The 25,381-nt window shown below is 51.5% G+C and overlaps 1 protein-coding gene across 10 annotated transcripts in view; it reads left to right on the forward strand.

The window, feature by feature from the left end:
• Positions 1-8,523: 8,523 nt before the first annotated feature.
• Positions 8,524-25,381, forward strand: part of EPS15L1 (epidermal growth factor receptor pathway substrate 15 like 1) — a 119,780-nt gene continuing 102,922 nt past the window's right edge. For 8 of the 10 annotated variants that reach the window (XR_003309936.1, XR_003309937.1, XM_026456922.1 and 5 more), the window contains exon 1: positions 8,524-8,688. Coding sequence is in view for 7 of the 10 variants with exons in the window: in XM_026456922.1 (XP_026312707.1) it covers positions 8,656-8,688 (33 nt within the window). In the remaining 3 variants the exon portion in view is untranslated. The remainder of the gene's footprint in view (positions 8,689-25,381) is intronic. The other 2 variants (XM_026456920.1, XM_026456923.1) reach the window with 2 other exon arrangements.

The following is a 25,381-nucleotide window of genomic DNA, read 5'->3' on the forward strand; positions in this document are numbered from 1 at the left end:
CAAAAAAAAAAAAAAAAAAAAAAAAAAAAAAAAAAAAATTAGCTGGGTTTGGTGGTGCACACCTGTGGTCCCAGCTATTCAGGAGGCCGAGATGGGAGGATCACCTGAGCTTGGGAGGTGGAGATTGCAGTGAGCTGAGATTGTGCCACTGCACTCCAGCCTGGGTGACAGAATGAGACCCTACCTCAGAAAAAAGAAAGAAAGAAAGAAAGAAAAAAAAAAAAAAGAAAGTTGATCAGTTTCAAAAGCCTGCCTAAGAAGTGAAGTTCTGCAGTTTTGCTCTCACTGTGGTCAATGTTGGCAGACCTTTGCACCTGGATTTTTTCTGATGATGGCTACATCAACCTTCACCAATTATTAGGGATGGAGTATTACTCTGAGAAACTAAAGACTCCCTCCTAATGCAAGGGTGGCAAACACTGCCTACCTCTTTCATCTCTGAGCAGGGTGAGAAGTTAGTGTGAAAAGAATCAGAAGCAGGCCTAGAGAGAAAGTGCTGGTACCAATCACTGTACAAAGATGAGTCAGGTCAGGTGTGGTGGCTTGTGCCTGTAATCCCAGCTATTTGGGAGGCCAAGGAGGGAGGATCACTTAAGAATAGGAGTTTAAGACCAGCCTGGGCAACATAGAGACCTTGTCTCTAAAAAAAAAATTTTGTAATTAGCTGGGCATGGAGGCACATGACTGTGGTCCCAGCTACTTGGGAGGCTGAGATGGGAGGATCACTTGAATCCAGGAGGTCAAGGCTGCAGTGGGCTATGATTGTGCCACTGCACTCCAGGCTGAGTGACACAGCGAGACCCTGTCTCTAAAAATAAAATCAAATGGAGCTAAAAAGACAAAAAATGATGAGTGAGACTGGCTCAGGCTCTGAAGATTCGTTGGGAGCAGAGTTGTCTGAGTGTCCAAGAGAATTTCTCACTTGTTGCTTTTTTTTTTTTTTTTTTTTTTGGAGACAGAGTCTTGCTCTGTCACCCAGGCTGGAGTGCAATGGTGCACTTATGGCTCACTGCAACCTCTGCCTCCCGGGTTCAAGCGATTCTCATGTCTTAGCCTCCCAAGTAGCTGGGATTACAGGCATGTGCCACCACACCCGGCTAAACTTTGTATTTTTAGGAGAGATGGGATTTCGCCATGTTGGCCAGGCTGGTCTGGAACTCCGGACCTCAGGTGATCCACCTGCCTTGGCCTTCCAAAGTGCTGGGATCACAGGTGTGAGCTACCATGCCTGGTCATCTGCTGCTCTTGAGCCCTTGAAATGTGGCTGGTGGGACCAAGAAATGACTTTTTAATCTTATTTCATTCTAAAGTTTCTTCACTTTAAACTTTGTTAAAGGGAGAACTCTGGACATATTAAATTTCATGGCATGTAATTGAGCAAAGAACAATTCATAAATCAGGTAGCTGCCAGAGCAACTCTATCTTGAATAGGGGCTGAGTAAAATAAGGCTGAGACCTAATGGGCTGCATTCCCAGGCGATGAAGGCATTCTTAGTCACATGATGAGATAGGAGGTCAGCACTAAAGACCTTGCTGATAAAACAGGTTGCAGTAAAGAAGCCGGCTAAAACCCACCAAAACCAAGATGGTGATAGGAGTGACCTCTGGTGGTCCTCACTGCTACACTCCCACCAGCGCCATGACAGTTTACAAAGATCATGGCAACATCAGGAAGTTACCATATATGGCAGTCTAAACAGGGAAGGCATGGGCCAGGTGCCGTGGCTGATGCCTGTAATCCCAGCACTTTGGGAGGCTGAGGTGGGCGGATCATGAGGTCAGGAGATCAAGACCATCCTGGTTAACACAGTGAAACCCCATCTGTACTAAAAATACAAAAAATTAGCTGGGCGTGGTGGCGGGCACCTGTAGTCCCAGCTACTCAGGAGGCTGAGGCAGGAGAATGGCATGAACCCGGGAGGCGGAGCTTGCAATGAGCCGAGATCGTGCCACTGTACTGCAGCCTGAGCAACAGAGAGAGACTCCGTCTCAAAAAATAAAAATAAAAATAAATAAATAAAAAGGGAAGGTATGAATAATCCACCTCTTGTTTACCTTATCATCAAGAAATAACCATAAAAATGAGAAACCTGGCCAGGCACAGTGGCTCAAGCCTGTAATTCCAGCACTTTGGGAGGCCGAGGCGGGTGGATCACCTGAGGTTGGGGGTTCAAGACCAGCCTGACCAACGTGGAGAAACCCCATCTCTACTAAAAATACAAAATTATCCGGGCATGGTGGTGCATGCCTGTAATCCCAGCTATTCAGGAGGCTGAGGAAGGAGAATCGCTTGAACCCAGGAGGCAGAGGTTGTGGTGAGCTGGGATCCCACCATTGTACTCCAGCCTGGGCAACAAGAGTGAAAGTCCATCTCAAAAACAACAACAACAACGACAAAAAAACTCAGCAACCCTTGGGGCTGCTCCATGAAGTAGCCATTCCATTATTCCTTTACTTTCCTAATAAACTGGCTTTCACTTTACTGTATGGACTTGTCTGCTTTAATTCTTTCTTGGGTGAGATCCAAGAACCCTCTCAGGGTCTGCATCAAGACCCCTTTGCAGTAACAGTACAGGCTCTGATTGTCAAAAGTGGCAGGGTCACTGGAACTCCATTTCAGATCGCATCTGGATCATCAAAACGTCAACCCTAAATAAATAAATTCAGGAAATATGGTTAAATGTAGAGTTTAGTTTAGCCCAAAGTTTGAGGACGGCCACCCTGAAACACAGATTCCAAAGAATGGAAATCAGCACTCCAAAGTGAGGAAGTTTGGGGGTCATTTATACAGGTAAGTTTTGGGAAGTTTGACAGAGTTTCCACATATTTCACACAACGCGAGTACATAGTTAACAGTAATCTGTTTAGTCAAGGCAGTAGTCTTTTTTTTTTGAGACGGAGTCTCGCTCTGTCGCCCGGGCTGGAGTGCAGTGGCTGGATCTCAGCTCACTGCAAGCTCCGCCTCCCAGGTTCACGCCATTCTCCTGCCTCAGCCTCCCGAGTAGCTGGGACTACAGGCGCCCGCCACCTCGCCCGGCTAGTTTTTTGTATTTTTTAGTAGAGATGGGGTTTCACCGTGTTAGCCAGGCTGGTCTCGATCTCCTGACCTCGTGATCCGCCCGTCTCGGCCTCCCAAGTGCTGGGATTACAGGCTTGAGCCACCGCGCCCGGCGGCAGTAGTCTTTTTGGGAAGGGTTATTTAACATTCACATGGAGGACATAACAGTCATGGGGTCTTTTGCACTATCTGGTCGATTTAAGTGCAAGATTATAATAGAGGAAAGGTCAGCAATCTAAAAGGGAGATCTTAATGCTGATGCCATTTAGTCTTTTTAAATCAATTTACAGAGCAAGAACAGGAGAGTTAATCTATAATCTATAAGCAGAAGTTGTAGCTACATGCTGCATGGCTCAGATCACACAGTCCCATTTTCTTCAAGACTCAACGTAATTCTTAGGGTTCAAAAGTGTATGACTAAGTTTGGATTTTTGTTTATTTGTTTTTGTTTTTGAGACGAAGTCTCTCTCTGTCGCCCAGGCTGGAGTGCAGTGGCGTGATCTTGGCTCACTGCATGCTCCGCCTCCCGGGTTCATGCCATTCTCCTGCCTCAGCCTCCTGAGTAGCTAGGACTATAGACGCCCGCCACCTCGCCTGGCTAGTTTTTTATATTTCTTTTTTAGAGACGGGGTTTCACCATGTTAGCCAGGATGGTCTCGATCTCCTGACCTCGTGATCCACCCGTCTCGGCCTCCCAAAGTGCTGGGATTACAGGCTTGCTAATTTTTGTATTCTTAGTAGACATGGGGTTTCACCATGTTGGCCAGGCTGGTCTCGAACTTCTGACCTCAGGTGATCCACTGGCCTTGGCCTCCCAAAGTGCTGGGATTACAGGCGTGAGCCACCATGCCCAGCCACCTCCCCTGCTTTAATCTTTCAGCCCTAGAGGGGCTAGCAGCCTCATATAGTTACGAATCTTTAGGTAAACTTACCTTCCCCTTTTGTTTTTCCAGTACTTCCAACACTTTTATACTATATTTGTTCTTCCAGTACTTCCAACACTTTTATACCCTGTATTCATTTGTATATTCATTTATTTTTCTTTATTTTTTAGAGACAGAGTCTCACTCTGTCACCTAGGCTGGAGTGCAATGGTGATTTCTCAGCTCACTGCAACCTTCCCCTCCCAGGTTCAAGCAATTCTCCTGCCTCAGCCTCCTGAGAAACTAGGATTACAGGTGTAATTACAGGCCCCCACCACCACACTGGGTTAATTTTTGTATTTTTAGTAGAGGTGGGGTTCCTGCCACCGAGCTTGGCTCAATCCCCTGTATTCAATATCCTCTGTTTGAAGTACTTAGAAGTACTTCTCTTTTCCTTATGGAGTATGTACTGATAAAGCACTCACGACAGTTAAAAACCTTCATTACTCTGTTGATGTAACAAAAGAAGCTGAGGCAAAGTTAATATAAGTAGGGAGTTTGGGCCAAGGTTGAGGATTGCAGGCCAGGAGACATAGATTCAAGTTGCCCTGAATATATGCTTTGATTAGCAAGTTACAAGTGGGTTCTTTTTTTTTTGACTTTGTTTTGAGACAGAGTCTCATTCTTTCACCTAGGCTGGAATGCAGTGTGGCACAATCTCAGCTCACTGCAACCTCCACCTCCCGAGTTCAAGTGATTTTCTGACCTCAGCCTCCCGAGTAACTGGGACTACAGGTGTGCACCACCACACTTGGCTAATTTTTGTATTTTTTTTTAGTAGAGATGGGGTTTCACCATATTGATGTTTCACCATATTGGCCAGGCTGGTCTCCAACTCCTGAACTCATAATCCCCCTCGGCCTCCCAAAGTGCTGGGATTACAGGTGTAAGCCACTGCACCTGGCCACAAGTGGGTTTGTGTCTTATTTATTTTTTTATTTTTGAGACAGAACTTCGCTTTTGTTGCCCAGGCTGGATTGCAACAGTGTGATCTCGGCTCACTGAAACCTCTGCCTCCTGGACTCCAGCGATTCTCCTGCCACAGCCTCTTGAGTAGCTGGGATTACAGGCGCCCACCACCATACCTGGCTAATTGTTTTGTATTTTTAGTAGAGACAGGGTTTCACCATGTTGGCCAGGCTGGTCTTGAACTCCTGTCTTCAAATGATTCACCCGCCTCAGCCTCCCAAAGTGCTGGGATTACAAGTGTGAGCTACTGTGCCTGGCCATCTTATTTTATTTTATTTGTTTATTTATGTATTTATTTTTCGAGATGGAGTCTCACTCTTGTTGCCCAGGCTGGAGTGCAGTGTTGCGAACTCTGTTCACTGCAACCTCCGCCACCTGAGTTCAAGCTTTTCCTGCCTCAGTCTCCTGAGCAGCTGGGATTATAGGCGCCTGCCACCACGCCTGGCTAATTTTTGTACTTTCAGTAGAGATGGGGTTTCGCCATGTTGGCCAGGCTGGTCTGGAACTTCTGACCTCAGGTGATCCGCCCACCTTGGTCTCCCAAAGTGCTGAGGTTACAGGTGTGAGCCACTGTGCCTGGCCCACAAGTGGGTTCTCAAAGGAAAAAGAAAGGGCAGTTCCTAGAGTGTTTATTGAGGATTTACATACAATAACCTAAGCTGTTGATTGGCTATACATTGTTCTTTTTTTTTTTTTGAGATGGAGTCTCGCTCTGTCACCTGATCTCGGCTCACTGCAGGCTCCGCCTCCCGCGTTCATGCCATTCTTCTGCCTCAGCCTCCCAAATAGCTGGGACTACAGGTGCCCACCACCATGCCCGGTTAATTTTTTGTATCTTTTTTTTTTTTTTTTTTGAGATGGAGTCTCGCTCTGTCACCCGCGCTGGAGTGCAGTGGCCGGATCTCAGCTCACTGCAAGCTCCGCCTCCCGGGCTTACGCCATTCTCCTGCCTCAGCCTCCCGAGTAGCTGGGACTACAGGCGCCTGCCACCTCCCCCGGCTAGTTTTTTGTTTTTTTTTAGTAGAGACGGGGTTTCACCATGTTAGCCAGGATGGTCTCGATCTCCTGACCTCGTGATCCGCCCGTCTCGGCCTCCCAAAGTGCTGGGATTACAGGCTTGAGCCACCGCGCCTGGCCAATTTTTTGTATTTTTTAGTAGAGAGGGGGTTTCACCGTGTTAGCCAGGATGGTCTTGATATCCTGACTTCGTGATCCGCCTGCCTCGGCCTCCCAAGGTGCTGGGATTACAGGCGTGAGCCACCGGGCCTGGCCATGATGTTTAGATTTCTAACAAATCACATGGCCAGGTGCAGTGGCTCACGCCTGTAATCCCAGCACTTTGGGAAGCCAAGGCGGGTGGATCAGTTGAGGTCAGGAGATGGAGACCAGCCTGGCCAACATGGTGAAACCCCATTCTACTAAAAACACAAAAATTAGCCAGGCATGGTGGTACATGCCTGTAATTCCAGCTACTTGGGAGGCTGAGGCATGAGAATCACTTGAACCTGGGAGGCGGAGGTTGCAGTGAGCCGAAATCATGCCATTGCACTTCAGCCTGGGTGACATAGCCAGACTCTGTCTCAAAAACAAACAAACAAACAAACAAATGAAGTAAACATCTCAAGTCTCACCTAGAGCTACCAATCAGCCTAAGAACCCCAGTTTGTGTTTAACAAGCCCTTATAGGGTGGTTCTAACACAGTTTCAGGATGAGACAGCTCCCTGCTCTAGACTGTCAACTGGGGGTACAGAGTGTGTTGACCTGATGCACAATTAGTTAATCTGTGTCTAGACCATGGGTCTGGCCCAAGGTAGAGTGCTCGACACGTGTTTGGCAGGTGAATGGTTGTTGAATGAATCATAAAGCGTGCAGTGCTCATCTGAGTGGCAGGAGGTACCCTGAATCATTGAAGATGCTGGAGCAGCTGCTTGTGAAACACCAGACAGGAGGAGATGGACAGGAGGCTGCGTCCCCATCCCTGAGATTGCCTGCATTCTGACTTGCTTGCTGGGAACTGGTGCCAGGCCAGACACACTGTGCCACCATCATAGGATGCCTGGTAAGGAGAGGCCAACCTTCCCTGAAGAAACCCCGTGCTGCTGTGGTCAAGTTGCCTGATCGGACTGCCTTCTTCACTCTGTATGTAGAAATTGGCCCTGGAGGTGTATGTGCTGGGTGCCCATAGCCAATGGAAGGCAATGTATCTTTATTTTATTTTTTGAGACAGGGTCTCGCCCTGTCACCCAGGCTGGAGCATTTGAATACATAAATGCCCTGTAATCCCAGCACTTTGGAAGGCCGAGGCAGGCAGACTGCTTGAGGTCAGGAGTTCGAGACCAGCCTGGCCAACATGGTGAAACCCCATCTCTATTACAAATACAAAAATTTGGCCAGGCGCGGTGGCTCACACCTGTAATCCCAGCACTTTGGGAGGCTGAGGCAGGCGGATCACCTGAGGTCAGGAGTTTGAGACCAGCCTGGCCAACATGGTGAAACTGTCTCTATTAAAAATACAAAAGTTAGCCAGGCGTGTTGGCGGGCGTCTGTAATCCCAGCTACTAGGGAGGCTGAGAGAGAATTGCTTGAACCTGGGAAGCAGAGGTTGCAGTGAATGAAAATCACGCCATTGTACTCCAGCCTGGGCGACAGAGCAAGACTCTGTCTCAAAAATAAAATAAAAATATAAATACAAAACTTAGCCGGGCATGGTGGTGCATGCCTGTAATACCCGCTACTCAGGAGGCTGAGGTATGAGAATCACTTGAACCTGAGAGGCGAGGTTGCAGTGAGCCGAGATCGTGCCACTGCACTCCAGCCTGGTTGACAGAGTGAGACAAAATAAAGTAAAATTTTAAAAAAGTCCTCTAGAGTAGGGCTTTTCCTCTAATAACCATACTCCAGCAAGCATCAGGTGCCGGCTGCTCTGTGCCGGCCAGTGAGAGACATAGATGTGTAACAATAACAAACACGTATTACCATTCTCTCTTTTCAGAAGAGGGGCCTAGGGGCCCAGAGAGGCGAATTCAACTACTTGCCAGGACACATACAGCAGCAGGGGAATCATGCCTGGCACCTGGCACTGTGGGTGCTGCAGCGGCACAGAGAGGTGAAGTTCTGCGCCTGAGCTTAGTCAAAACCCTAATGGGCAGACCCAGATTATAAAACACACACACACAGCTATCCTAGGAACAGGACGCCTTGCGGGGCAGGGTGAGGGGGGCAGGGTGCGGGTCCCCCAGATTAGAACACACACTGCGATCCTAGGAACAGGGCGCCTTGCGGGGCAGGGTGACGGTCCCGACGCTCCGCGGGGTGGGCGACCGTCTCCCCAGGCGCACTGGCAGGGGGACGGCATCCCTAACAGAGAACCAGGCCTCGGCATGGGCTGGAGGGATGACAGAGCATGGCCGACTCGGCCAGCGGCCGGCGGTACGAGAGTCCGAACGACGTTGGAAGCAGGGTCAGGGACAGCGGGGAAGAGAGCACTGCAAGAAGACGCTTCGGGCCCCGCCCATCAAGTTGCGGACACGCGGCCCCGCCCCTGCCCCCTGCCGGCCTGACTGCGCGTGCGTGGCCCTGCCTACGGTCCCGCCTTCTCCCGAGACGGGCTGCGTGCGCACCGCCCTCCCGTCGTCCCAGTGCGCACGCGCGGCAGCGGCCCCGCCCCCGTTCCCCCGGCGCTCGGAGCCCGAGTCCGCGGGAAGATGGCGGCGCCACTCATCCCCCTCTCCCAGCAGGTACGGGCCGGGCGGGCCTGGGGGTGGCGCCGGGGTGCGGGGCGCGAGGCGAGAGGCGCGGCGAGGCTGAGGCGCGGGGAGACTCAGCCGGGCGGCGGCGGGGACGGCTCGTGCTTGAAGGGTTTGCGGCGGGCGGGTGGGCAGGCGGCCCTGAAGGTGACAGGCCGGGGCCCGCGGCCTCCAGTGCCCGAGCGACCCTCGCGGGCACCGGCGAGGCCAGGAGGTGCGCGGCGCGTGTCCTCTTCTCCCAGGGCCCGGACCCTGCCGCCGCCGAAGCTCCCAGGCCGGGGACCTGCGCGGGGCTGGGCTGCATCCCGGAGAGGTGGGCGAGGGGGACGAGCGTTTCTGTCGGCGCGGTGGCCCGGCGAGTCTTTGTCTCCCGCGGGTGCCGGCGCCCAGGCGGGCAGGGTCCCTGCTGGGTGCAGGGCAGAGCCTCGCCGGAGCCCGGACCCGTCAGCAACAGCGAGATCTCAGACTGATGCCTGCCTCCCTTGGGAGCTGCTTCCGCCACCCCTGCACCCTGCACCGGGCGCAGATCGCACGTCTTTGGGCACCTCTCTGTGTCCTCAAATTCGCCTGATGCGCTTAAGAAGGGGCAGTATCGATAGCGCGACACAGACGTGCGAAAAAGAGTCCTGCATAGTCAACTCTGCTATTTGGGAGGGACTTTCATTCATTCATTTTCTATCCATCCCTCATATGCGCGTTGGGTCAGGTGCTGGGAGCGCTGCATTCATCCAGACAGACAAGGTCGCTGCTCTCCTGGAGGTGACACTCGTGGGAACTAGAAACTGCCTGTGTTCTGCTAATCACAGCTGCCTTTATTTTCTGAATACCTGTGTTGTGCAAAGCACCATATAAGCATTTTGCTAGAATGATCTAGCACAGCATAGTGATTAAGAATGAGGACACAGGGTCAGATCATGTGTTCAAATCTTGGCTCCAGCCCCGATTTCTCTGTGCCTTTGGTTGAAGCTCTTAGCCTTTCCACCCATCAGTTGCTTCCTTTGGAAAATGGAGATATAAAAATGTGTTGGGATTATGTGAAAATTAAGCATGTGAAAAAGCACTTAGAACAGTGCCTATGCCAGATTTGGACCTTTGGGAGTAGAGACCATAGCAAGTAAGAATTCCAGACCCAAAGAGAGCTGATAGGCCGGTTACATGCTTGCATGACTGGTTAGCTGACCCAAGGAGAGAGAAGTGCACAGCTAGCCAGTTTGCAACACTGTCACTAAATTAACAGTGCTAAAACCCAGTGATTATTAATTAGTAAGTTCTTGTTACTGACATGAAAGTGCTCTGTAAACTGTTAAGTGTCCTACAGATAGTAGTTACTAATAGCTAAGTGCTACAGTTTAGAGTATGTAGTGGGGAGGTGGGGGATGGGGGCCGAGGGGCGGGGGGCAGGGACAGCAGGAGTCGGGGAAAATCACCTAAGATCATTTCATGAGGAATCTCTAAGCACTACCAGTTTTGGAGGCATGAATCTTTCTAAAACTGCCTGTCCAAATTTTTTTTTTTTTTGAGGTGGAGTATTGCTCTGTCACCCAGGGTGAAGTGCAGTGGTGTGATCTCAGCCCACTGCAACCTCCGCCTCCCAAGTTCAAGTGATTCTCCTGCCTCAGCCTCCTGATAGCTGGGACTACAGGCACACCCGGCTAATTTTTGTATTTTTTTAGTGGAGACGGGGTTTCACCATGTTGGCCAGGCTGGTCTCAAATTCCTGACCTCAAGTGATCCACCCACCTTGGCCTCCCAAAATGGCGTGAGCCATTACACCCGGCCAGGTCACTGACTCCTAAGCCTCTTCCTGTTCCTTTCCCTATACATTTGTTGAATGAAGGCTTGGCCTGGTTTTCTTCGTTTGGAAATGTCAGCATTTCTCTACACCTGCTCTCGAGTGAAGATCTACACCATGGGTTACTGTTGACCCAGATGTGAGGCATGGCCCTCCCAGGCCCTTACTGTCTAGCTCAGGAGATCACTTGGGTTCACAGATAATTCTGGGGGAACCAAGGGTATGATTCCACAATTTTTGATTGGGGGCAACAGGGAAGCACCCTGCAGCAGGCGGCTGTGATCTGGTTGGATTTTGGTGACAGAGCACACTTGGCAAGCAGACGGCCAGGTGAAGGTGAGCAAAGTGGATAACCCAGTGGGCTAGCCTAGGCGAGGAGGGGTGTGTTTTCTCCACCCCCACTCCCGTCTGCACTTTTCCCATCAGCGTCTTTTTCAGCCTGCTCTGTACTCCCCGACATCATCTCAGAATCTCCTTCCTTATATACTCTTTTCTGACCCTGAATATCAATATGAATTAGAAAGGTCTGCACTGCTGCCTCTTTAGTAGTGATTTTTTTTTCCCATCAACATCTCAGTTATTTGTGTTTCTCCCTGTCCTCCTGCTCAGCTCTCTTCTGCTTTCCAAAAAGCCTTCCATGGAAATGCGTCCAGATTTTCTCCCTCCTTATACTCCCCGAGGTTACCAGCGGCCTCTCTGTCCTTAAACCTGGTGCCCTGTGGCTGCAGCCGATCCTCCTCAAACCCTGCAACACTGGAGCCCATGGGACTTTACTCTTCATCCTCTCTCCTTTCAGTCTCTCCCTCTTGTCCCCTAATTTCAGCCTCCCCACCTGCATCTTATCTCTCTGTGTGCTTCCTCCCCTGAAACTTCTGTGCAGAGGACTCCAAACCTGCCTTCTGGAGTCCAGAAGGTGTCTTTCTCCTGCACCCCTGCCAGCCTGCTGGACTATGGAATAGGCCACTTTTTTGCCATGCCCAAAGTGGGCTGGGCCATCCTACTTCCTACTTGCCCTCTCCCTCCCACTTCATCCCCTGCCACTGTGGGAGTCATCTTCTTTTTGTTTTTTGAGACAGGGTCTTGCTCTGTCCCCCAGGCTGGAGAGCAGTAGTAGGATCATAGCTCACTGCAACCTCAAACTCCTGGGCTCAAGCAATTCTCCCACCTTGGCCTCCCAAGTAGCTGGTACTACAGGAGCGTACCAGTCATACCCAGCTAATTAAAAAAAATTTTTTTGTAGAGATGAAGTCTGCTTAGGCAGATCTTAAACCCCTAGCCTCGAGCAGTCCTATCTCGGCCTCCCAAAGTATTGGAATTACAGGCATCAACTACAGCATCTGACTGGGATTCATCTTCTAAAACATACTCCCCTGTTCCAAAAACCTTTCACAGCTCCCATTCCCCTTCCTCCAAAAGAAGTCAATTTACAGCTGGGCGCTGTGGCTCACGCCTATAGTCTCAGCACCTTGGGAGGCTGAGGCGGACGGATCACTTGAGGCCAGGAGTTTGAGACCAGCCTAGCGAAACTCTGTGTGTACCAAAAATACAAAAGTTAGCCAGGCGTAGTGGCACACGCCTATAGTCCCAGCTACTTGGGAGGCTGACGCATGAGAATCGCTTGAAACCAGGAGGTGGAGGTTGCAGTGAGCTGAGATCGCGCCACTGCACCCCAGCCTGGGAGACAGGGTGAGACTCTGTCTCCAAAAAAGTCAGCTTTGATGAGCTTAGTAAGCCCTGAATCGACTCCACCTAACCTTGCTGGGTCGCTTTCCTGCACTTCTGGCCCTTGGCGACACTTTCTAGCCTCGGCATCCTTAGCTGTGTTGCTCTAGTTGCTAGAACATCACTGTGAGCTCCTGCCGCATGCTGCCTGCCCTGAAGGACGGTCTTTGAGGCCTCCCCCGTGTTGTCCCCACTTAGCCCCACCCGAATGAGAGTTCTCTCCCTTGTACCTTCTGTCAGTCCCTTTTGTGGCCGCTGTCCCTAGGAAGTGCATGGTACTGGGCCCAGTGATGAGGAGAGACTGCCCTGGGCCCAAAGAGTTAAACCTTCCTCCTTTCCCCCTTGTCATGCGTTCTTCATCCAGGAGCTTTTGCTGTATTTTGGTAGGTGCCACCATTCTAGGAGGTTTTTATTCCCCTTTTACAAGTAAGGAAACCAAGACCCACAGAAGTAAAGTAACTTGCTGAAGTCTCATAGTTGGTGGGCCCAGAGCTGAGGTCTCATCCACGTCCTCCTGCCGCAGAGCCCTGCTGTTCCAGACGGCCTGCTGGGCACCCTCCCAGAGCAGCACCCAGCCAGTGTGTCTGAAATGAATGCTGAGTGGCTCGGACACTTACTTGTCCTCTTGTCCCTTTTTTTCTTCCTCTGAAATAATCGCTAGTCTATCTTACTAGAATGCTAATGGCGATGCAGTCTAAATTGATGAGAGCCAAGTTTTAGAGTAAAATCCACTTCTGAAAGATCCAGAATTCCCTGTCTCTTATTGACCTGCACTGGCCTGTTTTTTTTTCTTTTTGGTTGTTGTTGATTTTTTTGACTAAATAGATTCTCACTGGGCAAGACCCTCCACCCCCATTCCGAACTTTAAAACAACTTTCCGGGCCAGGTGCAGTGGCTGACGTCTGTAATCCTAGCACTTTGGGAGATCGAGGCAGGTGGATCACCTGAGGTCAGGAGTTCAAGACCAGCCTGGCCAACATGGTGAAACCCTGTCTCTACTAAAAAAACAAAAAATTAGCCAGGCGTGGTGGCGGACACCTGTAATCCTGGCTACTCGGGAGGCTGAGGCAGGAGAATCACTTGAACCCAGGAGGCGGAGATTGCAGCGAGCCAGTATCACGCCCCTGCACACTCCAACCTGGGCAACAAAGTGAGACTCCGTCTCAAAAAAAAACAAAAGAAAAACAGGCACCATCAGGTGCAGTGGTGCCTGCTTTTCAGTGTTTGGGTCCTTAGATGTTTGTTTGGATTCCCAGATATTCCTTCGCTGCCCTCAGTCCTGCAAATACTTTCTGTACCGCAGTTTTCTCAACTGCAGACTGGGACTGTGGACTCGCTTGACCTGCTTTGTCACAGTAGAGTGTCAGCACCCTGCCGTGTGATGCATGAGCTCTCAGTGCCTTCCCTTTTTTTCTGAGACGGAGTTTCACTCTTGTCACCCAGGCTGGAGTGCAATGGCGCTGTCTTGGCTCACTGCAACCTCCGCCTCCCGGATTCAAGTGATTCTCCTGTCTCAGCCTCCTGAGTAGCTGGGATTACAGGTACCCGCCACCATGCCCAGCTAATTTTTGTATTTTTAGTAGAAATGGAGTTTCACCAGCCCAGGCTGGTCTCAAACTCCTGACCTCAAGTGATCTGCCCGCCTCAGCCTCTCAGAGTGCTGGGATTACAGGTGTGAGCCACCACATCTGGCCCTCGTGCCTTCCTTTTGTAGATCACGCTGTTTGTTCAGTGAGTATTTATTCGGCATCTTCTTTTTGCCGTGCGCTTTCTGGGCGGTGGATGGAATGGTGAATCTGAAGGCAGCGCCGCCTCACGGGGCTGACGTTGTGGAGAGGGGCCAGATGTAAAGAAATGAGCCAATGTGTAGTGCATCCGGTGGGGATTGTTGCCGTGAGATCAGTAGAGCAGGGCAGGTTCTGATCTGATGTGGAGGTCAGGAAAGGTCTCACCACCAGGCTGGAAGGACTGAGTAAAGAAGACATCTTAGATTGCCTGGTTCATCCTCCCAGTCACTCTGGCCAGTGTTGTCTTCAGGGTATAAAGAGGTAAAGTGGGCCGGGTGCGGTGGCTCACACCTATAATCACAGCACTTCGGGAGGCCAAGGCAGGTGGATCACTGGAGGTTGGGAGTTCGAGACCAGCCTGGCCAACATGGTAAAACCCCGTCTCTACTAAAATACAAAAATTAGCCTGGCATGGTGGCGCGTGCCGGTAGTCCCAGCTACTCAGGAGGCTGAGGCAGGAGAATTGCTAGGACCCAGGAGGCGGAGGTTGCAGTGAGCCGAGATTGTGCCACTGCCCTCTAGCCTTGGCCACAGAGCAAGGCCCTATCTCAAAAAAAAAAAAAAGAGAGGCCGGGCGCGGTGGCTCAAGCCTGTAATCCCAGCACTTTGGGAGGCCGAGACGGGCGGATCATGAGATCAGGAGATCGAGACCATCCTGGCTAACACGGTGAAACCCCGTCTCTACTAAAAAATACAAAAAGCTAGCTGGGCGAGGTGGCGGGCGCCTGTAGTCCCAGCTACTCTGGAGGCTGAGGCAGGAGAATGGCGTAAACCCGGGAGGCGGAGCTTGCAGCGAGCTGAGAACCGGCCACTGCACTCCAGACCGGGCGACAGAGCGAGACTCCGTCTCAAAAAAAAAAAAGAGGTAAAGTGAGGCCAGAGATTGTCATGTCCCTTGCCCAAGTTTGTACCCGGTGAGCTCGGGCTGACATGGCTTTTCTGACACAGGTCCAGGCCTCTTCATTGCACCATAGTTTCTTGTCTTAGAAAGTTTTTTTTTTTTGAGTTTGTGTGTGTTTTTTTTTAAACTCCCAAGCATTATCATAGCATGATATCTCCTAACCTCATTTGTTTTTATACCTAGTTATTAGATATTATATAGTCTGAGTTTGTATTTTATTTCTTTAATCTCATCTCATTAAAAGGTAGAGAGAGACATGGAAAGGCCTGCTTATTGTCTTTCTTTTTCCTTTAGAGACAGGATCTTGCTTTATTTCTCAGGCTGGAGTGCAGTGGTGCAATCAAAGCTCATTGCAGCCTCGACTCTTCACCTCAAGTGATCCTCCTGCCTCAGCCTCCCAAGGAACTGAGACTACAGGCATACAACACCATGCCTGGCTAATTTTTAATTTTTTTGTAGAGACAGGATCTTGCTATGTTGCCCGGTCTGGTTTTGAACTCCTGACCTCAAGTGATCCTCCTGCCTCTGCCTCCAAAGCGCTGAGATTCCAGGTGTGAGCCACCACTCCCAGCCAATTGTCTTTAGAAGATCCAAAGGTTTCCCTGACAGAGTGGTAATCAGTGCTCGTGGCCCATGCAGAATGGAGTTGTCCAGGCGCGGCCCACAGCAGAGGCTCAGGTGACAGGTGGTCCAAGCTGCAGGAGGGGCAGACGACTGGCTTCCATTTGGGTGTTGGACATGGTTGTATGGAGGAGAGGGCGTGTTTGGTGTAGGCCAAGCTTGTCCAACCCATGCCTGCATGTGGCCCAGGATGGCTTTGAATGCAGCCCAACACAAATTTGTAAATTTTCTTAAAACACTATGAGGTTTTTTGGTGAGTTTTTTTTTTTTTTTTTTTTTGAGCTCATCAGCTATCGTTAGTGTTAGTGCATTTTATGTGTGGCCCAAGACAATTCTACTGTGGCCCAGGGAAGCCAAAAGACTAGACACCTTTGGTCTAGGCCATGGGGAATAGCCTTTTGCACAGAGGCAAAGAGGACTGAGCCAGAGCTGAGAGGCTGCAGGTCTAGGTCAAAGGGCCAGAACGTGTGGCTGGGACTTTGGGGGTTTATGTCCTTCCTTTAATTTAGGCGACTCAGGGATGAAAGAAGGAAGGTCTTTTGGTAAATAAGACGTGAGAGTTTGTGTCTGGGCTACAAATTGGCCCAAGACAAAAGGGACTGACAGGATCTCTGCTTGCCCAGAGAGTGGCCAGTGGCTGATGGGGGCCGAGGAGCTGAGACCTGCCCACTGTCCTTCGCACTGGACTGGGCTTTACCGCTGGTCAGAGTGGTGGCCCTGAAGTTTGCTCCTGCATGGAGTGCAGACCATGAGCTCTTAAAGCTTCTTTGGGCTTTTCCCCTCATAGGAGTCCCAGCTCTTGATACTACAAACTGTCGGGTGAAAGTAAAGGTTACAGATGACCACAGGCATTTGTCTGGGATTTCCATCTGCACTGCCCGCGGTGTGGAATGTAGACCTGATAGCAGAATCTGTTTACTGACTTCGTGTAGGTCAGGCTAACATAAAGTCAGTTTTCCTCCTCTTGAGCACACCGGTAGAAACCCGGCTGGATCAGGCACTGCTCCCGGCAGCTGACAGCATACCTGCTCCCCGTGCCTCCCAGGCCTGCAGTCCTCATTCCCTCTGCCCTGTGGCCCCCTGGCCCCTCTTTCTGTCATCTGTGCAGGCGAGACTTCATCTTGCCTCAGGGCCTTTTCATCTGCTGTTCTCTCTCTCTGGAATGCTCTTTGCAAACCCTTCATCCTCTGGTGAATCCCTACACCTCTTCACATCAGCTGGGGCATCACTTCCTCAGGGAAGCCTTTCCTGACAAACTGGCCCAGCTTCTCTGTTACCACTGGTGGAGACGGACACCTTTTCCATGTAGCCGTTTATAATTTTCTCTTTGCGGGGTTGATTGATGGTCTGTCTTCTCCAACTACCTAGAGTAGGTCCACAAGGGCAGAGACTGTGCCTGTTTTATTCATCCTTGTTCACCAGGCTGCAACTGGCACTCAGGTGCTCAGTAATCATCTGTTGAAGGAAGAGTAGGATGGGCCACATTATGAGGGGCAGTAGGGAGCTATGGCAGGTTCTTGAGGAGTGACACCTTTAGATGGTCTGGCTGCTTACCCAGGGAGTGCTTGGAACTGGGTTCTAGCTTTGAGACAGTCTCTGTGATATGGGCATGAAGTGATCAAGAGAAACGTGGCCTGAGGGTGTTTTAGGAAGAATAGAAAGGGCTGGCGGTGGAAGGAGTATGTGGGGTAGCTATTTGGACAGGTGAGGGTCTAGGTGGGAGAGGAAGCAGGGGGAAGAAGCAGGCATAGGGTCTGCAGCCATCAGATTGAGGCCACCTTCAGGGAGCCAGGATAGCAGCAGTGGGAGTGCCCGGTAGGCAGAGCCTGGTGGGCTGTGGCTGTATCAGTTGAGTCAAAACCCATCACTTTGCGGGAAACCCTCCAAGCCACATGAGACCCCACATTTAGGTACAGTCAAAAGGAAAACCAGCTATGCCGGGTGCGGTGGCTCACGTCTGTAATCCCAGCACTTTGGGAGGCCGAGGCGGGTGGATCACCTGAGGTCAGGAGTTCGAGACCAGCCTGAGCAACATGGAGAAACCCCATCTCTACTAAAAATACAAAATTAGCCGGGCGTGGTGGCTCATGCCTGTAATCCCAGCTACTTGGGAGGCTGAGGCGGGAGAATCGTTTGAACCCGGGAGGCGGAGGTTGCAGTGAGCCTAGATCGCACCATTGCACTCCAGCCTGGGCGACAAGGGCAAAACTCTGTCTCAAAAAAAAAAAAAAAAAACCAGCTCTGGCTGGGGCTAGGGCACCGTGAGATTCTCTCTGCTTGCTGAGCTACTGTGTGCTGTCTTGGGACTGAGATGAATAAAACCGAGCCCCACCCTGCAGGTCAGCTCAGCTGCAGCCAGGCACACAGAAAATTAGGACACAGTGTGACACACTCGTGGAAGTCAGGTGGCACCCACAGTGGTGGGATGAATCACCTTCACTGGGCTGGGAATAAAGGACAGGAGGAAGAGGGCTCCTGTGCCTCCTTTTGTCTTTTCCCTCCTCTGTTCCAGCAGGCCTGGAGGAAGCAGCCGGATGCAGCCTCTCTGACTGGCCGCACACTGTGTGGACCAGTGTCCTGCCCCCACCCTCTGCACAGGCCCTCTCTCCCAGCACCATCTTCACAGATTCCTGGCCCCTTCTGTGCCCACTCAGAGCCCCACTTCCCTTTTTCTTTGTTGTATTTTCTTTTTTCTTTTCTTTTTTTTTTTTTTTGAGATGGAGTCTTGCTCTTTCGCCCAGGCTGGAGTGCAGTGGCTGGATCTCAACTCACTGCAACCTCCGCCTCCCGGGTTTCCGCCATTCTCCTGCCTCAGCCTCCAGAGTAGCTGGGACTACAGGTGCCCGCCACCTCGCCCGGCTAATTTTTTGTATTTTTAGTAGAGACGGGGTTTCACCGTGTTAGCCAGGATGGTCTCCATCTCCTGACCTCGTGATCCGCCCGCCTCGGCCTCCCAAAGTGCTGGGATTACAGGCTTGAGCCACCGCGCCCGGCCAATATTTTATTTTTTCTTGAGGTGGAGTCTCACTTTGTCACCTAGGCTGGAGTGCAATGGCGTGATCTTGGCTCACTGTAGCGTCCGCCACCTGGGCTCAAGCGATTCTCCTGCCTCAGCCTCCCAAGTAGCTGGGATTACAGGCGCACACCACCAACCCTGGCTACTTTTTTTGTATTTTTAGTAGAGACGAGGTTTCACCATGTTGGCCAGGCTGGTCTCAAACTTCTGGCCTCAAGTGATCCACCCACCTTGGCCTCCCAAAGTGCTGCGATTACAGGCATGAGCCACCACGCCCTGCCCCCCACTTCCCTGATTCTGATAACCTGGTCTCCCAGAACAGGTGGCAACGGGACCCCAGTCCTGGTGGTACCCTGACTGCCCTCACCAGTGAGTGGGCCCGGGCAGGCAGCTCTGGGACCTGGGGAGAGATCGGGGGCACAGGTCTGATACAGGAGTGAGGGAGTGTTGTGGGACCAACAGTGGTGCCATCGTCCCTGTGCTTGTTTCTAGATGCGGAAACTGAGGGAGAGGGTAAAACAACCCGTCAGACCCCCATAGAGAACAGGCGTCTGGATCAGACCATGGGCTCCAAAGCCACCATTTTGTCCTATGGATGCCACACCATGGGCTCCAGGAGGGTCGAGGAGCTCCGTCTGTCCTGCTCCCTGCTGGGTCTGTCCCTGGTCCCTGAAATCTGGGCTCCTGGCACATAGTGGGCCGGCGATAACCGTCTGTCGATTGGAGGCTGGGTATTTGGAATAGCAGCCAGGAGCGCAGTCTGTCTCTCCAGCTGCCTTTGAGGGTAGTTGACAGACGGGAACGTTTTGTTTCTCGGGTGAAGAAACAGGCACAGGGTCCAGAGCTGCCCGCTCAGGCCCCCTGGCCGGTGATAGCAGTCAGGGCACGATTAGGACTGGGGCCCCGCTACATCCTCACCTGCACTCATCAGAGGGTGAGGAAAGGGCTTCTCTCTTGTGCAAGTGACATCAACAAGCATGCCTCTGTCATGACGCCAATCTGTAGAAAACTGGCCTTTCTTTCCTTCTTCCCTTCTTTCCCTTCTTTCCCTCCCTCCCTCCCTCCCTCCCTCCCTTCCTTCCTTCCTTCCTTCCTTCCCTTTTCTTCCTTTTCTTCCTTTTTTGTGAGACAGGGTCTCACTCTGTGATCCAGGCTGGAGTGCAGTGGTGCGATCTCAGCTCACTGCAACCTTTGCCTCTCGGGTTCAAGTGATTTTCCAGCCTCAGCCTTCTGAGTGGCTGGGACCACAGGTGTGTGCCACCACACCCTGCTAATTTTTGTATTGTTTTGTAGAGACAGGGTTTCTCCATGTTGTCCAGGCCAGTTTCAAACTCCTGAGCTCAAAGTGATCCACCTGCCTTGGCCTCCCAAAGTGGTGGGATTGTAGGTGTCAGCCAGTGTGCCACTATGCCTACCTGGCTTTTCTTTTTTTCTTTCTTTTTTTTTTTAAAGAGACGGAGTCTGCTTTGTTGCCCAGGCTGGAGTGCAGTGGCACGATCTCTGCTCACTGCAAGCTCTGCCTCCCGGGTTCACCCACCATTCTACTGCCTCAGCCTCCCGAGTAGCTGGGACTACAGGTGCCTGCCACCACACCCGGCCAATTTAGTAGAGACGGGGTTTCACCATGTTAGCCAGGATGGTCTCGATCTCCCGACCTTGTGATCCGCCCGCCTCGGCCTCCCAAAGTGCTGGGATTACAGGTGTGAGCTACCGCACCCAGCTCCAGCTGGCTTTTCTTAATCTGAAGAGGATGTGCTTTTCAATTTTATATTTTCCAGTGGAAGATAAAACTATCTCATTTCAGACTCTGCCAAGGGGAAAGATGAAACACGAAAATACTTGATGATGACACCCTCACACTGAGCGTGTTTAACCAGGACTGTATGTTTATGGGGATGGACTGTCCCCCTCAATTCCCCCGACACCCTACAAATGGCACTGTTTGTGGCTGGGGAGCCCCAGACATGATTGGCCTAGGCGCATGTTCTTGCAAACGTTCTTCCCTTTGAGTTTTTTCTTTGCTAAGAACTAGAACGCTCTGTGCCTACAGCACACCCTGTGCTGGCTTTGGAGGCTTTCTCTGTGGGTCAAGGTTTCTGGAGTGGAGGAGCGGGCTCCACAGTTGCTGATGGGCTGGGCGAGGTTGTCCATCACCAGGGTGCAAATTGTTGCTGTTATTTTGCTTGCTCACACCAGGCCATAGAGTTGGCATTTTCTTTCAGGCCAGCCTCTGAGTTAGCATTCACAGTCAGTTGACTTTACTGATTTAATTTGTTGTTGAGTCTTAGCCACTAGAAAATGTCCTTTAATTCACATTTAAAATGTCCTTTAATTCACGCTAAGTGGGTTTTTACAGGTGTGTACTTACCTGCTATGTGTAAAATTGTACGTTTTTTTAAGAAAATGACAACTGAGACTAAGAGAATTGGTGAAACATTGTTCTTTTTTTATTTTTAGAGATAGGGTCTGACTCCGTCACCCAGGCTGGAGTGCAGTGGTGGTGTCACAGCTCACTGCAGCCTCAGACTCCTGGGTTCATCATCCTGTCTCAGCCTCCTTAGTTGCTGGGACTACAGGTACTACTCGGCACACCACCACGCAAACATTTTTAATTTTTGTAGAGCTATGGTCTCACTATGTTGTCCAGGCTGGTCTTGAATTCCTGACCTTAAGGGAGCCTCTTGCCTTAATCTCCAAAGTGTTAGGGTTACAGGCCTGAGCCACCGTTCCTGAAATGAAATATTGTTCTATCCTAGATGTTGGGAGCTGCTTAGTTGATGAGTTGAGAGAGAAAATGGCTACCACATGTACCATAGTGTAGCCCACATTTGTTGAAATACTTTATTGCTTGGCAAAGATCAATTGGCAGGGCAGGCTCTGAGGACTGTGATTTTACACCTGCAACTCACATGCTGAGTCACAGCCTTGCCTGACCTGCTCCCCACCCACCACCATTCTTTGTAAATACAGCCTGCTCCCCTGTCTCAGGAATAATAATACAATAATACAATAGTAACCACAATAAGGGGTGTAATAATGGCTTCCTGTTGCAGAGCGTATTTCACCTGCATATTCTCATTTGGGACTTTCCAGCATCCTCAGGCCAGGTGCTGTCTATTCTCATTTTACAGATGGGGATACTGAGGCCCAGGGTGGCTTGGTGGCTTGTTCTCACTGCTGCTGAGCCACGGAGCTGTCTGTCCACTCCCCACTGCTGACTGCACCTCCCTGCTCTCAGCCTACCACCTGCCTCCCTCAACACTTTAATTTCACCCACGCCCTCAACAGACATTTACCAAAGGCCTGCTTCCAGGAGGGCACAGCGTGACCCCTCCACCCTCCAGGCATTAGGAATATAGTGAGAGGGGCTAGTCATTACAGCAGCTTTTCTATCAAATTGACTTCAGGAAGTGTCCCTTGTTGAAGCTCGGAGCTATGGGAGTGTGGAGGCAGGAGAGACTTGTTTCAGTTGGGGGAACCTAGGGGTGTCTTAGAGCACGGTGTTGGCCTGCAGCAGGCAGAGGCCCTAGGCATAGGGAATACAGTCACTCACCGCATAACCACGATGGACTGCATATGTGACAGCGCTTCCGTAAGATTATACTGCTGTGTTTTTCCCGTGCCTTTTCTGTGTTTAGATATATTAGATACGCAGCTACTTGGCATTGTGTTACAGTTGCCTGCAGTTTTTAGTTCCGGGCCACGCTGCCCAGGTTTGTAGCCTGGGAGTACTTCCATTGTCAGGAACACCCCGACAGGAGGCCAGACCCATCCCGACCGAGTCCCGGGCGGTGTGCTCAGTTAGGGGATAGTAGATGGCAGAGACATTGGAGCCCAGGAGTGGCCGATGCAGGAAAGGAATGTTGGGAAGGCCTGGGGTACACTTCGGAAAGTTGGGAGACTCTGGGAAGTGGGCCCTCGTGGGAGGTGGTGGGTGCTCCTGCTGTGCAGGACACACTGCTGAGTCATCAAAGCCCCTCTTGGTGCCTCCCCTTCCCCCCAGTCTCAGGTGACTGCTCTCCCATGTCTCTCCAGGGAGACCATGCATGGGTCAGAGGAAGGAAACAGATGGAACAGAATGGGTCTGTTCTCTGAGATGCCCGGGAGGGGTGATGTCCAGGGGACACAGGTCAGCAGCTGGGAGGGCTGCTCGGAGGTTTCATCTGCTTTTGCTCTTAAGCAGCATTTTCAGGAGGGAGGGCTGGAATCTGCTCCCCCCCTGCCTGGGCATCGTTCCTCTTCCATCCCTCCTGCCTTCTGCATGGCTGGACAAGACCCTTGAGCCCTTCCCTACACGCCCCTCTATTGCTCCAGGACCCAGCTCCCCTGGTGTTTCCTGTGGTGGAGCCTCCTCCTTCCCTTCCCGTGGCAGGCCTGTCTCCGGCACTGCTTTGGCACGGGAGCTCCACAGCTTTGCTTGACCGAGTCTCCCTGGACAGGCTCAGCCATGGAGGGGGTGCCTCCCAGGTCTCCTGATGCCCTGGGTGTATGTCTGCTGCTGGCTGTGGACTGGCCCTCCATCCTGTCTCTTCCATATAGCTCTTGGCAGCCGTCTGTATGCTTTGTCGCAGCTCCATGAGGCTGGGGATGGGGAGGGTCCCATTGTGCACCTCCACACCTGCACCAAGACATCTGGAATGGCAATTAGAGTTCTACCTCAATGCCCCTGGGGACATCCCAAGGAAACAAGTTCCTTTTTAGGGAACTGGCATGTCCCCTTTCTTGGGGTGTCTACAATGTGAGTCGCTGTAGTCCCCAGGCCTCCTGCTGCTGGAGGGCCATGGCAGTCTCTCTCTGATCGCTTCCTTCCAGCCCTGCTCCTGGTCCCTACCTCCTTGCAGTGGATTCGTACCGTTTACCACTACCGTTTACCATCTCATGTGCATATATACGCCCAGCTTGCTGGCCTGCAGGCACCCCTTCCCCAGGCTCTGCTTGCCCTGGGGATGACATCCCGTCTTCTCAGCACAGCATGCACAGACCCTGGATCTCATGTGCGTGTCCTTCCACCTGGCTGGGAGCCATGCTGAATCACCCACAGCCCGCCTGACTCCTCTGTCCCAGGGCACACCTGGCCCCAGGCCCTGAGTTCCCCTCACTGTGCCTACTGCTGCAGTCATGTCATACGGTGCCCTGTGCCATAGTCCTGGGCTGACTTTGTCCCGCCTGCCCTTCCTGAAGCCAAGGACTCTGTGGATTTTTTTTTTTTTTTTTGAGATGGAGTTTCACTCTTGTCACCCAGGCTGGAGAGCAATGGCACGATCTTGGCTCACTGCAACCTCCGCCTCCTGGGTTCAAGCGGTTTTCCCGCCTCAACCTCCCAAGTAGCTGGGATTATGGGTACCAGCTGTCATGCCCAGCTAATTTTTATATGTTTAGTAGAGACAGAGTTTCACCATGTTGGCCATGCTGGTCTCGAACTCCTGACCTCAGGTGATCCACTTGCCTTGGCCTCCCAAAGTGCTGGGATTATAGGCGTGAGCCACTGTGCCTGGCCTGAAGCCCAGGACTCTGTCCTACATACTTTTGTATCCCCAGTGCTGCCTCTTAGCACAAATTCAGCATGTGTTGATTGAGTGAGCAGACGAATAAATCTCCAGGTCCAAAGAAGGGAGAGCTGGGGAATCCAAGGGTGGACCCTTTTTCAGGAGGGTTTTTTTTGTTTTTTGTTTTTTTTTTGAGACAGGGTTTTGCCCTTGTTGCCCAGGCTGGAGTGCAGTGGCACAACCTCGGCTCACTGCAACCTCTGCCTCCCGGGTTCAAGTGATTCTCCTGCCTCAGCCTCTTGAGTAGCTGGGATTACAGGCATGTGCCCCACGCCCAGCTAATTTTGTATTTTTAGTAGAGACGGGGTTTCTCCATGTTGGTCAGGCTGGTCTTGAACTCCTGACCTCTGGTGATCCACCCGCCTCAGCCTCCCATAGTGCTGGAATTATAGGCGTGAGCCACCGTGCCCGGCTTTCAGGAGGTTTTATGTGAAGGGTAGGGGAGGTCAGTAGCTGGAGGTGGAGGGATATTTCTGGGGAGAGGGTACATTTTTACCTGGAGCCAGTGGAAGGAGGGTGATGAGGAAACCAGGAATCACAACAGCCGGTGACTGACAAGTCCCTGTGTGTGGGAGTGCCCACCCTCATCTCCAGATGCAGAAGCTGAGGCACAGAGAGGCTGCTCATCCCAACCCAGGGTTGCACAGCATTCCAGCAGCGGGACAGGACTCAAATTCACATTTGTCTGACAGCACTGTTGACCTTCACATGAGACAGCTTCTCTTAGTGCAGGAAGATGGGAGGACACAGGCCATAAGTGTAGATGGAGCCGGGCAGTCTCTCCTAAAGACTTTTGGGGCTCGGTGTAGTCCTGCATCCTCCACAGGGCAGTTCATCGAGGCAGGAAGCCTGCTGCAGGCGATGTTTTTTCTCCAGGAATTCCGTTTCTGGAATGGTGAGTTCAGTGGCTAACGCCTGTAATCCCAGCACTTAGGGAGGCCAAGGCAGGAGGATTGCTTGAGGCCAGGAGTTCAAGACCAGCCTAGCAAAATAATGAGACCCCATCTTTACAGAAAAATGAAAAAAAAATTAGCCACACATGGTGGTGCATGGCTATGGTCCCAACGACGCAGGAGGCTGAGGAAGGAGATCACTTAAGCCCAGGAGCTTGAGGCTATAGTGAGCTACGATCGTGCCACTGCACTCCAGCCTGGACAACAGAGCTCTCTCTTTTTTTTTTTGAGACAGAGTTTTGCTCTTGTTGCCCAGGCTGGAGTGCAATGGTGCGATCCTGGCTCACTGCAGCCTCTGCCTCCCTAGTTCAAGCGATTCTCCTGCCTCAGCCTCCCAAGTAGCTGG

Source organism: Piliocolobus tephrosceles, chromosome 21, assembly GCF_002776525.5.
Source record: "Piliocolobus tephrosceles isolate RC106 chromosome 21, ASM277652v3, whole genome shotgun sequence".
Lineage (NCBI taxonomy): Eukaryota > Metazoa > Chordata > Mammalia > Primates > Cercopithecidae > Piliocolobus > Piliocolobus tephrosceles.